The sequence below is a fragment of the Trachurus trachurus genome (genome assembly GCF_905171665.1).
Source record: "Trachurus trachurus genome assembly, chromosome: 20".
In the NCBI taxonomy this organism is placed as follows: Eukaryota; Metazoa; Chordata; class Actinopteri; order Carangiformes; family Carangidae; genus Trachurus; species Trachurus trachurus.
This window is the reverse complement of record NC_139911.1, coordinates 8,923,342-8,940,045: the sequence shown is the minus strand read 5'-3', so window position 1 is coordinate 8,940,045 and position 16,704 is coordinate 8,923,342. Positions and strand designations below refer to the sequence as shown.

The 16,704-nt window shown below is 42.9% G+C and overlaps 2 protein-coding genes across 2 annotated transcripts; one reads left to right on the top strand and one right to left on the bottom strand.

The window, feature by feature from the left end:
* Positions 1-4,554: 4,554 nt before the first annotated feature.
* LOC311003991 (beta-1,4-galactosyltransferase 1-like) lies at positions 4,555-6,636 on the top strand (the record flags this gene model as incomplete). Its single annotated transcript, XM_083995921.1, has 2 exons — positions 4,555-5,215; positions 5,968-6,636. The coding sequence occupies exons 1-2, from the start codon at positions 4,838-4,840 to the stop codon at positions 6,634-6,636; spliced, it is 1,047 nt and encodes a 348-aa protein (XP_083852047.1). The 5' UTR covers positions 4,555-4,837.
* Positions 6,637-13,177: 6,541 nt separating this feature from the next.
* amer2 (APC membrane recruitment protein 2) lies at positions 13,178-15,346 on the bottom strand (the record flags this gene model as incomplete). The annotated part of the gene is made up of 1 exon (XM_083995354.1): positions 13,178-15,346. The coding sequence occupies one exon, from the start codon at positions 15,344-15,346 to the stop codon at positions 13,178-13,180; it is 2,169 nt and encodes a 722-aa protein (XP_083851480.1).
* Positions 15,347-16,704: the final 1,358 nt, after the last annotated feature.

Genomic DNA, 16,704 nt, shown 5'->3' with positions numbered 1-16,704 from the left:
TTCAAGTTGAATGACAATATTTAAGATTTATTGTTTGACTTAATTGTTCTAGAATACATGTTTAAAAGACCTAAAATAAATAATAAAAATGGACAACCATAACAGTGTGAGTGAATATCTCTGTAAGTATAGTAGTAAGTAGTAAGTATAATATCATTAGGTTGGATTTCATGGGCTTGGCATCAAGATTGATTCAAACAGCATGAAACTCACCCGATCATGATTTACATACTGTAGTATTAATATAACTTAATTAAAATATTTTTTTCATTTAAATGTAGCCTATATGCCTTGGTATTTATTGTAAACATGTGAAAGAGAAAAAGGCATCTCGTCTCAAAATCTGTGTTGTGTAATTTAATTGTTTCATTGAAACTAAAATAACTTTATTTCATCATTTTTGCACTGGAGAAATAAAAGCTGTGGAATACAAATGCTGAATATATCAAAAAGCAGATTTTGTCTGACCATTTGGGCAATGAGAAGCAGGTGGAGTGCAGAGTGAGGTTGAGAGGTGTGCGCACACACACACTCACACACACTCACACACACCCACATACATACACACGCACAAACTGCTTTGTTCCCCAGGATAGACCATGGAGCCATCAAAACCACTCTGATTCTGAATTAGCTCTGATTGGCTGTCATTGCAATGTGTCCCACACAGCTGAGACCACTCAAAACCAAGCATACACTCTCTCTCACACACATACACACACACACACATACACACACACGCACACTTTTATGGTCTGGGCATCATGTTTCACTAAACTGCTGAGCTCTCTAGGCTGTAACTAGGGCTGTTTTAAGAGCTGTGGTTGAGTATAAATGTGCATGTCGGTGTGTGTGTGTGTGTGTGTGTGTGTGTGTGTGTGTGTGTGTGTGTTCACATCTGTCTATGCATATGACTGTACAGTACTCCATGTGCAGTGTGTCAAAGGAGGGAGAATACATGAAGATGGTCTCTGAGAGTCTACACTAGGCCAAATATGGGTTAAAAGTTTTGACTTTTTAAATTACAAAAAAATAAAATGATAATAATAATAAAAACATGTCCCACAAAAACACACACATACACTGTATATATAAATCTACATAATATATGTACGTTAAATATTGCCTTGTGTCTTCTCCACCGCAGCCCTGGTATTGTTGTTCTATTCTCGGCGTCACTGTGGTCTCTTGGAGAAGTGATGAAGATGAATCGTGGCCCATGTGAAGATAAACACACAAGCACATACTGTGAGGGCAAACTGATCCCGGTGTTCACAAAAACAGTATCACAGTATCTGTATGGATGTATTGTATTGTTCTATTATGATAATTATCACATTCATTATACCACGCTCATATGATACCAAGCTATTGTTCGACAAGTCATCAGTTGTTTAAACACTACAGCATAGAGCAAAGGGAAAAACTAGTTTTAAAATTCTATTCATCTACTTAATTAAGAAATTATACAGGCATAAATATCCCCCTGACACCGCAAGCATGCATGCTAAGTAAAATGTGCGTCCAAAAAAAGCAGACCTGCCCCCTTCCAAAGGGATGCCACAGTGCCAGAAAAGACTTGTGTGGCCAAATCAGCAGGGGAGAATAACCGGTGCTTTTTGCTTGCTTAGTTTGTGTTGGACGTTCATCTAACAAGCCTCCATCTCTGGATACAAATGTGTCTCGCTAAGCATCGCTCTTGTTCTCAAACTCAAGTCAGTCGAAGCAACAAAAATAAGCAGGAAAAGTTGGGAAGAGGCGTAAAAAAAAAAAAAAAAAGAAACTTCTATGAAAATGTTCAAACCAAAGCTGGATTCCATCTATAGAGGCCTCGGGATCAGGTTTCTGGGCAAACAACAGCCCATTTATTCAGAAGTTTGTGGTTAAAAACAGAAAGCAAAATACTCTCACAAAGAGACACACATGTGCAGTAACATGCATAAAGAACGTGTAAAATTGTGTGTGTATGTGTTGGGTGGTGTAGGACACTTGGGCATAGAAAGTCTGCAATCGCAAAGAGACACACTTTTTATCGGTGATACATGAGTACCCTCTAGTGGCAATACACAAGGCTGAACTTATTATAGCCATAGATACACACACATGTTGTCCATTGAACGTCTGGCAGCAGTTTCACTTAGGCCTGTTGCGTTCAGGGGCCTCCTCTGAAATGACCCTGTGTGTGACCCAGGTGTGTGGTGGTTCAGTCATCCTACACCTAAATCTCTCCTTGCACCAAAATACACTTCCTATACCGATCAGATTAATCATCTTAAAGTTATTAAATAGTTTCTCCTCACTATAGCCTGTCTCTGAAACATCTACCACAAGATGCTGATATCTGAGGCTGGAAGAATACTCATATATTATTCTAGCCTTTAAAGGGTTAAAGGGTCAACTTTAATATCAGAACATTTTAGACAGAATCATGATTTAAGCAAACATGTAACATTTTGGTTGGCACTTAAAGCCATTTCATCCCAGAGAGCTCGAGCCCGCTTGAGTGCTAATGTCAACATATTAACCATGTATATCACATAACTGAAGCAGTAATGTAAACACAAAGAATCCCCCTGGTGAACATGATGAACCATGGTAAATGGTTTAAACAAGCAAGTGGGGGAACTAATGCCTTTAATAATCTCCATCAAAGTCCAGGAAAAATGTTAGGGAATTGAATTTTCTTATTATTTTTAAAAACACAACAGTGTCAGTAGCACTGGTTATTATTTGATGCTATGCCTTTGTAAATACAGATTCTAGCATGGTTTTACACAATAAGCCTCACTCAGCCACAGCAAAAAACCCTCATATGTGAAGCACACAGATAAAAAACAGTAAAAAATATTGGCTGAAGGCAAACTAGTTTTGTCTCTAAAAGGCAAACAAAAAACAAACAGAATAGTAACTGTTTTTGTCTTTAGTTTCATGGTTGTTGCAAAAGCAGAAATACATCAAACGTCTCAAAATGCACAGATGACACTAGACTGCTGTACTCTCTTTAATCAGTTGAACCCAAAACTTATTTAGACAACCATTTTCATTTCATCTTGCGGCGAATGATAAGATAATCCCATAGGAGTTCACATCCACACTACCCATACTACCCCTTTTCATGTTATATATGGGACAGCTTCCATGGCTCGGGAGCTTTAGGTCTTTGCTCTGTTATATAATCAGCACCTATGTAGTTTAGTGTTATAGCACGTTGTATGCTGCCTTTGACAGGTTTAATTGATTAAACTGTAATAATTTACACCGTGAATGTAAACCCACTTGGCGTGTCTTGTACCACTAGAGGTCGCTGTTCGTGCTGTAATGGACAACCTGCTGCATGTTTGCTTTGAAATGAGGTCACAGGTATTATGGAACCTTGTCAGTAGTTTAATATCATGATTATAAAAAAATTTATGATGAACATCATCTCAGGTTTGCATTTGACTGTCTTGTTTGTTTTTAATGGAAGACATTAAAACAGAGACATTATGATAACAACATGGCAACATAATGAATTTACAACTTAACATCTTGGACAATATAATACATTTACAACATACCCGGGGAAATCCAGGGAAGAAAAGGACAATAGGAGGTGCTCCTTTCATTTACACTGAAATGTCACACCACTCGCTTCTACTTGATCTCAGGTGCAGGAATGTGTGAAACCAAATCTGCATGTGAGCGTCTATTATATTACTGTCAACTGCTTGTACATGTAGCTTAGTTTTGTCTGTATACACAATTTTACTGCTTGGCAAACATAGGTTTTTCTGTGGAACTGCTTGATAATCAAAGCACTGGAAATGATCAACTGGACCAGTTGGTCAAGCCCGACAAAGTAAACAGAGTAAAATAAAAGTGGGTGTGACCTGTGTAACTGATGCCCTCCTCATACATCTGCATTTGTTTCCTCATTTATGAACGCCCTCCCACTATCCCCTGGAGAAATAGGAAGTCGGCCGCAGAGCAGGATACTTATCAGTGAAATTCCTGAGATAAATTTCACTGGTGGCGGATATACCCTCAACATTTTTCCCACTTGAAGAGACAAATTTGTCTTCTATGCTGCAGCTTCTACAGGTTATCCAAGAAGAGACTGTCTCTATACAAACAGTGGCAGCTGGTGGAGTCCCAGGGATGGCGACACCTTTCAAGGGACATGTAAGGACACGTTTCACTCACAGCATGGATTTACTCACAGACTGTGGCAGAGGACGGGTTTCTGTGCTGACACCTCCAGCTGCTCTTTGACCATTCTCTCCCGCCTTTTGGACAACCTGCTGCTTTGTCAAGTTTTCCAGGTCTAGTCAGGAAATTCAGCAATGTCAATCTCGGGCCACTAGGGGGCTCAGTTTGACAACAAACATAACAACAAATAGGACAGGAAGAACTTTAATTTTCTAAATATTCACAGTTATAAAAGGCTTTTTTTCTGGAGACCATTTTACCAATTATTAAGTAATCTTATTTTATGTTTGTGTTTTTGTTTGTATATAAATGAAGATCATTCTTAAAAGAATCAGAGATAAAACTGAAGAAAAGCTAAAACAAGGAGTGGTATTGTAGATGCACAACAGTATTGTTTTAAATCTGGATCAATGAGTAGTTGGCAACTGAAGAGGACACAGCGAGATATTAATGATTAACTAGCCTACAGGTGTGAGTCTCAATCTGGTCATCTGAGTGAAACCAGGAAGCTGGCAAAAAGGAAAAAAAAAGAAAACCTGTCTGTCTGCTCTTCTGTTTGGGGAACTTTTGACTTGCAAAGAGAAATGCGGGTAGTAGAAACACACCACAGCTTCTGAGAGTGCGGTATTCAATACCAGGAGAGGCAACAATGCTGAAGAAACTCTTTGTGTTGCTGGCTCTTTTTGCTTTCCTCAGTCTAGCATGTTCTGTTGTGCTTTTGTTGTACAGGGAAAACAGAATTTTAACTTATATTATAAACAAAGAGGAAAACAGAAATGAGGCACTCAACCGGTTGGTAAAAGAGCAAGTTCAGGAGATGATAGAAATGAAGGTACCAAAAGGCAAGGAAGAGACGAATGACGGCAAACTGTTGGGATTCTGCCCTGACGAACCTCCAGGCCTTGTTGGTCCTCTCTTGGTGGAGTTTAATTACAAACGGACTATGGAAGAGGTGAAGAAGGAGCTCAGTCCTCGACTTGAGCTGGGAGGACGCTTTAAGCCACCAGACTGTACGACCCCACATAAGGTAGGTGAATGAATGTAGAGGCACATGAACTATGATGAAATTAGTCACAATGATTTATTGAAATGCATGGAATCTATTTCAAAAAGAGGAGTGAAAACCTAAGCAAACACACTTCATGAACCATTATTTAACATACAAATAATGTGAGAACTAAATCAACAGCAAAGCCTTAAGAGCAAGTACGTGAACCTGTACATGACTGGGCACTCCCAGGCTGTAAATAGATTACAGGTTATGATCATGTATCATTGTGGTGGTTTTATCTTTTACATATTTCTCCTTTATGTATATGTTTATTGAACCTGCCTTAATAATACTTCAACCTTTAAGTAAAGTTTGAATGGAAACAGCACACACAAGTACTTTGCCCTCAGTACTTGGAGCAATATAACTTACGTCACTCTAAAAATCTCTGATAATAGATTTATTACTGTAATAAACATTGATCAGGGGTGTTCTGGTGGGTGAGCTGTTTAGAGAGCAGGTCCCATGTAAGCTCTGCATGGTCTTTATGCAGGTGATCGCCGGTTCAACTCCTGGCTACAATGATCATTTACTGTATGTCTGCTCCTCCATTCTCTCCCTGTTTCCTATCATATCTTTACTTTCCTTTCTAATAAAGGCAAAACAAACAAACAAAGAAACCAACATTGATTTTAGAGGGACAGTTTACAGCTGATAAAACTAATGGAAATGTACATGTGTATTCCCCAGATGCTTACATGAAATTCTTATTTTATTTAATTTCTTAGGTGGCAGTCATCATCCCTTTCCGAAATCGGCATGAGCACCTGAAGCACTGGCTGTACTACCTCCATCCTATACTGATGCGGCAGCACTTGGACTACGGTGTGTATGTCATCAACCAGGATGGAGAAGGAGTTTTCAACCGGGCTAAACTGATGAATGCTGGCTTTGTTGAAGTCCTGAAGGAATATGACTACAACTGCTTTGTTTTCTCTGATGTCGACCTGGTTCCCATGGATGATCGAAACCTTTATAGGTGTTATGAAAACCCCCGACACATGGCTGCAGCTATGGATAAATTTGGCTTTCGCTTACCCTATAAAACCTACTTTGGTGGGGTTGCCTCATTGTCCAAGGAACATTTTTTAAAGATTAATGGCTTCCCAAACGATTACTGGGGCTGGGGTGGTGAGGACGATGACATCTATAAGCGAATCAACTTCCGAGGAATGACGGTTGCTCGGCCCGACTTGGTGAAGGGAAAGTACAAAATGATTAAACATGAAAGAGACGTGCACAATGAGCCTAATCCAGTGAATCCTGACAAACTACACAAAACCAAATGGACTATGGAAAAAGATGGGCTTAATACCCTCAAATACTCAGTCAAGGAGATTGTGAAGGATAAACTCTATACTTTTATCACTGTGGATATTGGGGCTCCAGTAAAATGAATGAAGATGGAGCCTGTCCATCCTGTTGACTATTAATTCATTCATTTGCATCTCCAACTCAGGATTCAAACAAAAGGTGTGTGGCACTGCAGCCTATTCTGTCCTGGGTGGGTTTACATTGTTGATGTTCATACGATGACATCCAGCAGAAAAATATCTTTGTGTGTAGGGTTATTTATGCAAACCTCTGGGAGTTTGTGTGTTCTACTGTGATGATTGTATAGGTTTGGGGAACTTTAACTATACTTTTATGTGTGTGTTTTTGTGGTTTATGTGTTTGTTATTCCAGGCTGGAATAGCTGGTATGACTGGTAATATACTTTAACTTGTGTATTTGCCCAGTGAATTTGTGCATGCAAGCTTGGATATGACATCACCAACTAGATACAAAAGTTCTGTGAACTAAAGGAGTTTTTAAAAAAACTGTGATGGACAACCAGAAATGTTTTCCAGGTGTTTATTACAATTTTAATCTTTACTGGGGTTTATTAAATTCTGTTCAGATCATGAAAAGCCTCTGTTATAATTGTCTTTCATTGTCATTCATATCAGTAACCTAGCATCAGCCTCATGCAACAGGGTCCTATCATGTTATTCTTACAGAAATGGCTGAAGAACACATCTGAAAGCCTGCCTTGCTCAGAGTATTACCTCTTATAATCAAGAGCTTTATGGGATTTATTTGTTCTTTGTACTGGGTTAAATCTAAAAAATAAAGTATCTTTGTTTTACATTTATCCACCAGTTTGTTTTCCCATGTCACTGACTACATTCTGTAGACCTAAAAATCCTCACCAAACAATTTGTTACATTCAAGGACTACAGTATTTAACTCCCTTCCCCCAGGGGTTTGACATAACTAGAGTGAACTGTTTGTGTACAGATTTCAAAATCACTTTTAAAGTCTCAGTCACATTCCTCCTGTGAAAATGAGACCATTGTCAACAATTGAGAAGGAACGTGAGCTTTTACACAAACAGCACACAGCCTGCCCAACCTTCTTATATCCAGCCCACATGAGATAACAGGTTTTTTTGGTTTAAAAAAAAAAAAAATTACATTCAAGTGTTCAGTATGGGAACTAATTTTCAAAATCAGTACCAGTTGAAATATTTGAGCACAAATTCTATTTTGATTCACTGTTGCAGACAAATTCATTAAACCATTGTACTCTGTATCAGAGCATTAACTTCCCTGTTCTGACCTCACACTGTAAAGGGAAATTTCACTCATCATTCATCTTGTGATTCCTAATTCAATTTGTGTCCTGTTTTACTGCTCACGAGCTCCATATCAATTCAAAACGTAATAAAATCATGTTTCTTGCCTTTTCAGAAACCCATGCTTGACCGCTTTTGTGAATAACTTTTTGCTCGAGGCGCCAACCATTGTTAGTGACGCATGTTTGGTCAAACACTCATCCAAACCAGACTTACCTGTATGACAACATCAGTGTTTCACCGGCCATGCCAGCCAGTCACTGAGGAGTGAGATAAGCTTTTTACAGAGTGAAAAGCTTGTCTGTTGGTTTGAATTATTGACAAGTGGAAGGATTACACAACATAGCCCTGAGAGGACCCGAAACATTATGTGAGGGGGAGTAAGAGACAAGAGGAGGGTTAGAGGACAAAACAAAAACAGTACTATCAGAGAGAGAGAGAGAGGAAGAGTTGATAAATGGTGGTGGTCGCGGTCATGAAGTTGCTGTTGGTATCAAGTTGAACATTAGTTTATGTGTTTTCAACCATGTGCTAAACGGTCAGAGCACTGTTCTGCATCTGTGCAACAAATCTCAACTAATATTTCTACTCTTTTTTTTTTAATGCTGCCATTGATGGTTAATTGATATGTATGTGTGTGTTTATCTGTATTAATAGTTTACTGCACCACTTCAGCTCCAATCACATCTCTGTCAGCACACAGAACCAACACTCTCCCATCCTCCTTCCTGCCCAGCCCCCTCTTTTCATTGGTTGACCTAGTGGAGTTACTATGGGAACGGCTGTCGAGAGGCTGCCATGCAGAATATGGGGTACAGCCTATGAATGGTGCTTAAGGCTCCATCACACAAAAACACACATTTATCAAGGCAAGAAAACATTGCTTACCATTAGGATTTTATTTTACAAATATTCCCAAAACCTGTTTAGCATCTGTTATGTAAAGGGTTCTATGAGATACACGGGCTTCCTGAAAAGATTAGTTCCCGTGGTTTAATCTTACATTATCTTCTGCTGCTCTACTGTGCTTTAGGCCTAGAGTAATACACATCTCATAAATACATAAATAAAAACTTAAATAGCACATCAACTAGAAACTAGAGACCAATGATTGAACAAACACATTTTAGTATCATAATGATAATGGTGGATTTGAGCTCACAAATGCTAAACTCTGTGTATGATTAATGTTAGGTTATGTAACTTTATGAGAGAAGAAAAGTACCCACAATGTTGAAGAATATGTCCTTAAATGTTGACCTGAGAGGCAATGACACCTCATTTGCCCTGAGAGCTATTCTACTAGCTGGTCCAGTATAAAGCATGTTTTAAGTTGGGTAATGTCATAAAACTTGTAATAGATAACGTCCTGTTACCGGCATTAGTCCGTCAGTTTTTTCCCCCTACTTCTCTTCCTGTACTTCTGTTAAAGAGTGTTTGACTGTTCCAGCCAACAGCTTCATTTAAGATAAATGAAACCAGACAAACCCTCAGTCACATCTCAATAAAATGTTGTTCTTTCACATTTTTTCCTTCACATTACATTTCCATCTCCTCCCTCATTCTCTTATTCAGTGGTTTATACAAGGACTCTGTTGTTCAGTAAAAACTAAACACTCTCTTTCATGGACTAGTACCAGATTTATGCACCAAAAACAACACACACACAGACACACACACAGACAGACACACACACACTTACACACAGTACAGCGGACATGGCAAACAATGAGAAAGAGTGTCCACATCCAGCAGTGAAGCAGCAGCAGCAGATTAATGATGAGATCAGCACACACATGCGCACATCAGCGCGCACCAGTCTCACTGTCAGCATCACTACCTTTCATCTGGTCGGCTGGCAGAAAGTGAGTGTTATGGTCTTACATAAGGCTTTTACACAGACCTCAGCGTGCAGAAACAGAGAGAGGGAGCTGAATAGAGCGGGAGGGGGGGTGGGGGGGTTGCTGCACCATTACAAAGGGGATTCGCACTGCACCAAATCCTCCTCCCACAACACATGCATGCGCATCCACAACACAACAACCTATGATCTTTTTCTAGCAACATGTGTCTTCCTCGGAACAATAAGGACCCTCCCTTTCATCTATATTCTGGACACTCACACACACGTGCAAACAGACACACATGCACTCACTCACACGCACAGGTTCCATATTCACGCAAATCAGCTGTGCCTCAGCTGGCTCTCTTTGTTATCACGTTGGCTGTGTGTCCTTGTCTCTACATGTCTTTCCCCAGGAGACCCAACGGCAAACAATGACACGTCTGTCTGGCTTTCATCTTAACGATCAATAAAATGTATTGATAACCTATAACACCCAAGCCAAGCCGCTCTCTTTGCAAGTTAGACGCCAAAACAAAATAAAAAAATCCACAAGCAACACAACAACAGAAAAAGCATGCCTGTTTCTCACCCCATCCAACCTACCCCTTAGGGATTTCAGCCACCAGCGCGTTGGGGGAGAGGGGTGGAGGAGGGGAGGTGAGGAGAGAATCATACAAGTCACCGAGACCCAGTGACATGCAAATGTGTGTAAAGCTGTGTGAATGCAGATACAAAGAGTCAGGAGCTCATCTACCAGCGCAAACACAGTTTTATTCATTAAATATGAAAAGTGGAAAGATTTCACTCTGTGAACAGATGGTAATAAAAAGAACAACAACAACAACAACAAAAAAAGATGTTGTGCCTTTCAACGCAGGAAGGCCCAGATCTGTAATCTATCTGTAAAACAAAAGAATACAAGGAGATGAGCCAGATATCAATATGGCAGCCTCAGTAGTTGTTTATATAGCGGTTTGACAGGCGGCGTGAGTATAACCTTCAATTATGCTTGAAAGATGTGTTCTAATGACTCACTTTGACACGTGTACTGTAATGGATTGGACACCAGCCAAGGAGGACCATATAGACTGTGCTTTAGGCCATAGCGGTTTCTATAACAGTAATGTTAATGGTACAGTTTCCCTTTCCCCATTCATTGTGTTGATTGTTGAATTTTGGCCAACCGGTTTGGTTAGAAATCCGCAACGTCACCGTCATCAATCAACACAATTAGATTAGGAAACTAGTCTTTAACGATTTTGAATAGTTGAACTGTTGTCAACTGCATATTAAACCAAGATCAAAGAGCACAGCGAGGCAACTAAAACAATAAATAGGTGGGGCTTGTCATTTTATGCTCTGCAAGTGAACTTTTTGTGAGGTGACAACTGCTCTTAGTGCAGACCTGGGATCAGGTTACTCCAGGGCCTGTTCTACACTACACCATCGTGAGGCTGCAAAGACACCTGAACCTGGAGTGGGGTTGTGGATCAATCATTACCACCCTAAATGAAATGTAAAGCTATCATAAACTAGAATGACCCTCAAGTATCACTGGTACCCTTGTGGTTAAGATTAGAGAAAACTTGCATCATTTTGAATGTCTTTCCCTATGAAAACCCCTCTCTTTCACTAAAGGGTAGAGAACACTCTGCTCCCTGTAACTTGTCTCACTGAATCACTGACAAAGGCCTTTTAGGACTGCAATACACCCCACTCATTCTTAATACAAGTGGTGCTTTGCAAGGCTGCGCACACTGGGCAGTAGTTTGTCTCCATTTTTCAGGGCATGGGGGACTTAGAAAACAGTACACTCCACCATTTGTCTTGCCCCTACAACAAAGGGACAAAGAGGGAAACAGACCAACACAGGGAAATATATGCTGGGCGACCTACAATGATGTCAAGCTACATTCAGATTCACACGCAGCTATGGCGATTCCAAGGATGAAGTTGTACAAAAAGTACAACAGCCAGGAAAAGAAGAGTGGAGGAACTGACTCAGCATCTGTCCCCAAATGTGACTTTTGTTTTTGACCAACAGATAGTAGCAGAAGAGTATTAAGAAGCTGGTGCAATCACAGTTTAAGATCCGTGCAATATGACTTCGGAATAAGGAGCCTATAAAACAGTATGAAATCCAGTGAAGAAGAAAATACTAACTAGAAAAAATTGGTTGTTTGTCCTTAGCAAAGAAAGTCATCCAGTGGAGCTACAAAGACAGTGCCAAAGGTTGAACAGTGTGTGATTCTAAGATCCTTCAGTGTTAGATGATGCTCCCGACCTTTGTGCCCTGTATGTGTGGCACTGCATGCAGAGGAAAGAGAAGATGTGTGCGTGCATGTGCGATGTTGTTTGAGTATGTGTGTGCATGTGTGTTTTGAAGCATCAGTGCAAGGAATCCCTCCACATGGAGTATTGCGATAGTTTTTCAGGTTTCCATTGATAACTCAACAGTTGTAAATCCCAGAGACTGATTTATGGATTTACTTCCAGTGATTGCAGTGGCATATAGGTGCGATCCAAAGGAAATAGGCTGAATCCAAACTTCCACAATGAAAAAGGTTAACCAGTCGATGAAGTGGAGCTCTCCACCAAAAAAAAAGAAAAAATAATTAAATAAAAAAAAACATGTGGCAGGGAAGATTTGCCACATTTGTAGCTGCGTAGTAGGTAAGTAATAAAACCAGTTCAGGTCTCACCATTCACTTTCATAGATACATAGATCACATACAGTTAAATTATCAGTGTGCGGTCAGAAGAAGACCATATTTGAAAAAGCAAAATACACAAACAGCAGAACAAAAAACTGTGTGTTATCCCAGGCTGTGGACGTTGTTGAGTCTGATCCAGAACATTAGAGACTGTGAAATGACTTTTTTTTTTACTTTGGTTCTAAAATCAGAGGATTAGGAGGTAATTTGTTACAGATTAGACAAAATGACTCAGGAAAAAAAAAACTAAGATTAGATTAGGTCCTTATGAGAAAATTGAGTTATGCCATGTGGTATTCCACAACAAAAATTTAAGAGATAAAAAAAAAGTGCTTTGCTTTGTTTTTTTTTTCTTTCTTCTGTTTTGCAGTGTGCTGTCATGAGCTACATGAAAGTGGCCGTCAAACTCGCAACAGGTCAGGAGTTTTTCCAGGAAGTTACAAGGCGAATGTGTAAGATGCACAAAGAAGTCCATGGATTGTCAAGAGTCTCCAAAGTTCCTGTGAGGGCCATGAAGCGTTAACCCAGCTTTTTGGAGTCTCCTCGTGACTTTCTCAAGTGAACAAAACCACTTATTCTACTCGTTGTGAGCCAAAACACTTCAGGAGTTAGTGCTTTGACCGTCTGAGAGGAATTTATAGGCTGTTAACTCCACAGCTCAACATTTTTCTCAGTCTGGGAAAACTTGTGGCTCTGCATAAACAGCACTGTAAAGAAGTCCATATACTACGAGTGGGAGGGAAACACCAGTTTGACAGAAGCTACTTCTTGTGGGAAGTTCCTCTGCTGCCGGATTTGTTTCCAGAACGACGGACGGGCACCTTGGATACGGGGATCCGGGTGCGAGCTGGAGGAGGTGCTTGGGTCTTTGGTGGAGGGGACTCAGCTTCGAGGACAGACGACAGCGCCGACTGGCTCACAGAGTGGGGAGGGGGGGTCGGCCTGGTGCTCACTGGGATCTTGGATTCCCGAGGGAGGCTGGTGCTGCCTTTCATGGATCGGAAGGAGGAAGAGGAGGAGGAGGAAGGAGGGCTTGCTTGAGATGTGGGGCTCAGTTTGTATTCAGTAGTTGGAGAGGGTGTACTGTTCAGATCTTCATCTCCTCCCTGCTCTTCATCATCGTCATCATCATCATCCCCTTCCTCCTCTTCGGGGTCGTTGTACAGGTCGTACAGGTGGTCTCCAGAGCAGCTGTCACGTGAAAGAGCCAGCCTCTGGTTACGCTGCAGCCCGCTCTCATCAGGTGTTGCCGTGGGAGTGGCTGAGGGTGTGTCCCAGTAGCCCTCATCGCTGAGTGGCTCTTTCTCACCAGGTGATGTGGGATGGCGGCCATGAGTGTGGGGGAGAGGGGGTTTAGCTGCCCGACCTCCTGCACCACCACCACCACCACCAACCACTGGGATCTTACTGAGCCCCAGCGCCTTGACCTGGGGTACGTTTCGGTCTGAACTTCTGGGGGCTGTGGTGGGAATGTGGCTGCTGCTGGAAGGGTTGGTGTTGCGGGGGGGATAAGTGGAATTGGAGGATGAGGATGAGGGAGGTTGGTGCGATCGGGGCAAAGCCGGGGAGTTGTCCCCCGTGGAGGGCAGCATGTGCCAGAGCCCTTGCATGTCTGCGTCGTCCACTCCTTCTGGACTCGCCATCTCTTCCCCGCCACCCATGTAAGCCACCACGCCACTGCCAGCTGGGTGGTGTTGCCGTGGCGGCGGCGGGGGAGGCACCCGAGCCCGGGCCGGAAGAGAAACAGGCACTGAGCTGGTGGAAACAACAGAGAACATAGGCTGGCTCAGCTGGGAGGGAAGGGGAGGCTTGGATGGGGAGGCACGGGATGTGGCACTGCTGCTGCTGATACCAACCGTTCTCCCGACACCTGCTCCCACCACACTCCCCCCTCCTCCTCCTCCTCCTCCTCCTCCCCCGCTGCTGCTGCTGCTCGTGCCACTTCCCCCATTACCCGCTGGCCCCTCATCGTCTGCATCAGCAATAATGTCACCGCAGCCGGTCAGTGAATCAAAGCTCTTGAGGGATGTGACGTCAGTGAAGAGGAGAGAGCAGAGTCTGTCCACCGAAGGTTCTGAGGGTGGGTCGCCCGTGCTGCAACGGTCCAGCGGGGGCGTAGCGAGCGAGGGGGTGAGGCTGGAAACGGAGGCTTTGGCTTTTTGGATGGGTGGGCGCAGTGGCGAGTCAGTGGGTGTGTAAGGGAAGGGGGAGTCTGGATCAACAGATGGCCCTGGCATGGCAACACAGTGAGGGGGTGTCATGGTAACACTAGTAATGGGAGTCTCTGTCTCTTGGAGGTTAGTCTCCTCCTCTACATTCCCACAATCCTCTTGGTGATGATGCGGAGGGGGTTCAAGGGTTAGGGTGATGTCCTTTACCTTCTCGGAGACGTTACCGTCCCCATCCTTCTCCTTGTTGCCCTCCACCTCTACCCCATCGCCCTCGTTTGTTTTGTCCTTACGTCTCCATCGCATGCTGCTAAAAAATCCCTTTAGGCCCCTCCCTCTTCTGACAAGCCCTGTACCCCCATTCTCACTCGACCTGAAACTCCCACGTCTGAGTAGCGAGAAGAAACTCAACGATTTGCTGAGGGACCTCACCGGCCCAGCCTCCAGGCTAGCGGGCGCCTCCCCTCTCTGTCCATCGGCGTCGTTGTTCGAGCCCGTTAGTCCATCGTGCGTCCTGCTCCTAACGAGTTCCACCGATGCCGTTGAGCCGTTCCCATTCAAAGAATTCCCCCCATTGTCAGAATTCCCGTTATTCCCGTTGTTGGTGGCCCCTTTGTTCCTGAAGGAGAAGAAGCTGGCCATTCCAGAGCCGGTGCGTCGCTTCCCGAAGAGTTTGAAGGCAGCTTTGTTGATCTTCCCTGTGGGCTGGGGGTCACACTGAGGTGCCACAGGAGGCTCCACACACTCCGTCTGCACCTCCATTATCTAGCACTCTATCACTCTATCGTCTCCCTCAAGCTCTCTAGCTGCCTTACTGTCCTCTCTCTCTCTCTCTAGCCACTCATACACTCACCCTCTCTCTCCACCCTGCTGCTGTCTGCTGCTCTTTCACTCCCACTCTGACTTGCTCTAACGGATGCCTGCTGGTTTTCTCTCTCTGCCTCCCTCCCCTCTCTCTCTCTCTCTCTCTCTCTCTCTCTCTCTCTCTCACACACACACACACGCACACATGCTGGGTGCTGCTCCTCACTGTATCCATGGCAACTGGGTGGGCTAAGCAGCTTTCGTCAATGTTGGCGGGGCGCCAGTGTCTTTCCTCCTCTCCCTCCCCCATGCTCCCCCCTTCCTCCCCCTTCTCCTCCTCCTCCTCCTCCTCTCCTCACCCACCTTCCTTGTCACCAATGCACTGTTGGCTCATTTCTTTTAATTGTTCGTCAGTTTACAATCCCACAATGCATTGCCTCCCTCCCTGTATGTGTCTGTGCATGCTTTCTTCCATACATGTCTCGGTGTGTTTGGTAAATAAGCGGAGGTACAGACCCACTGGTGCATTATGACGGATTAAACATGAGTTCAATATGTTTATGCAAGCACTCTCAGTGGGACATGATGAAAAGTGGATAGGCTTATTATTATTGCACATTTGTTTGGATTAAAAGTTGTCAATACTGTGAGGTATGGGTCATAATGGTGGGACAAATATAACATGTGAAAGTAGACTGCATGGTTAAAAGCACAACTTTTATGTTTTTTTTTACAGTATCATCACAAGAGGCGAGTCAAGGTTCATTCAAGCTCTAACCCTGTGTGTGTGTGTGTGTGTGTGTGTGTGTGTGTGTGTGTGTGTGTGTGTGTGTGTGTGTGTGTAGTAGTAAACACAAATAAGCGTGTGAGAAGCCCTGAATTAGAGACCTCAAATACTAGGCTGCTGATCAACAGTATGAGACAGCTTAAGCCGGGATATGGATTTAGAAATTTTTTTAGTGCTGTTGCACAGAGACACGTGCACACACACACAGACACACACAGACACACACCCACACACACACAAACTCAGACATGCCTCTACCACAGTTTGGGCCAGACATATATAGGCCATATGGCCCCAAGCCCTCCTCCATATGGACACTGGGCCAGGTGTCTAGATCGATGACAACACATCTAACCGTCATCCTATCATCCTCAGTGTGTGTGTGTGTGTGTGTGTGTGTGTGTGTGTGTGTGTGTGTGTGTAAAACCATTCACACAGTCAAGAGTACAGTATCATTCTTTTCACTATAGATGTACTGTTCACTTCTACTTTGGCAACAATTAACTGTTTCTCAATCTCATCTCTGATC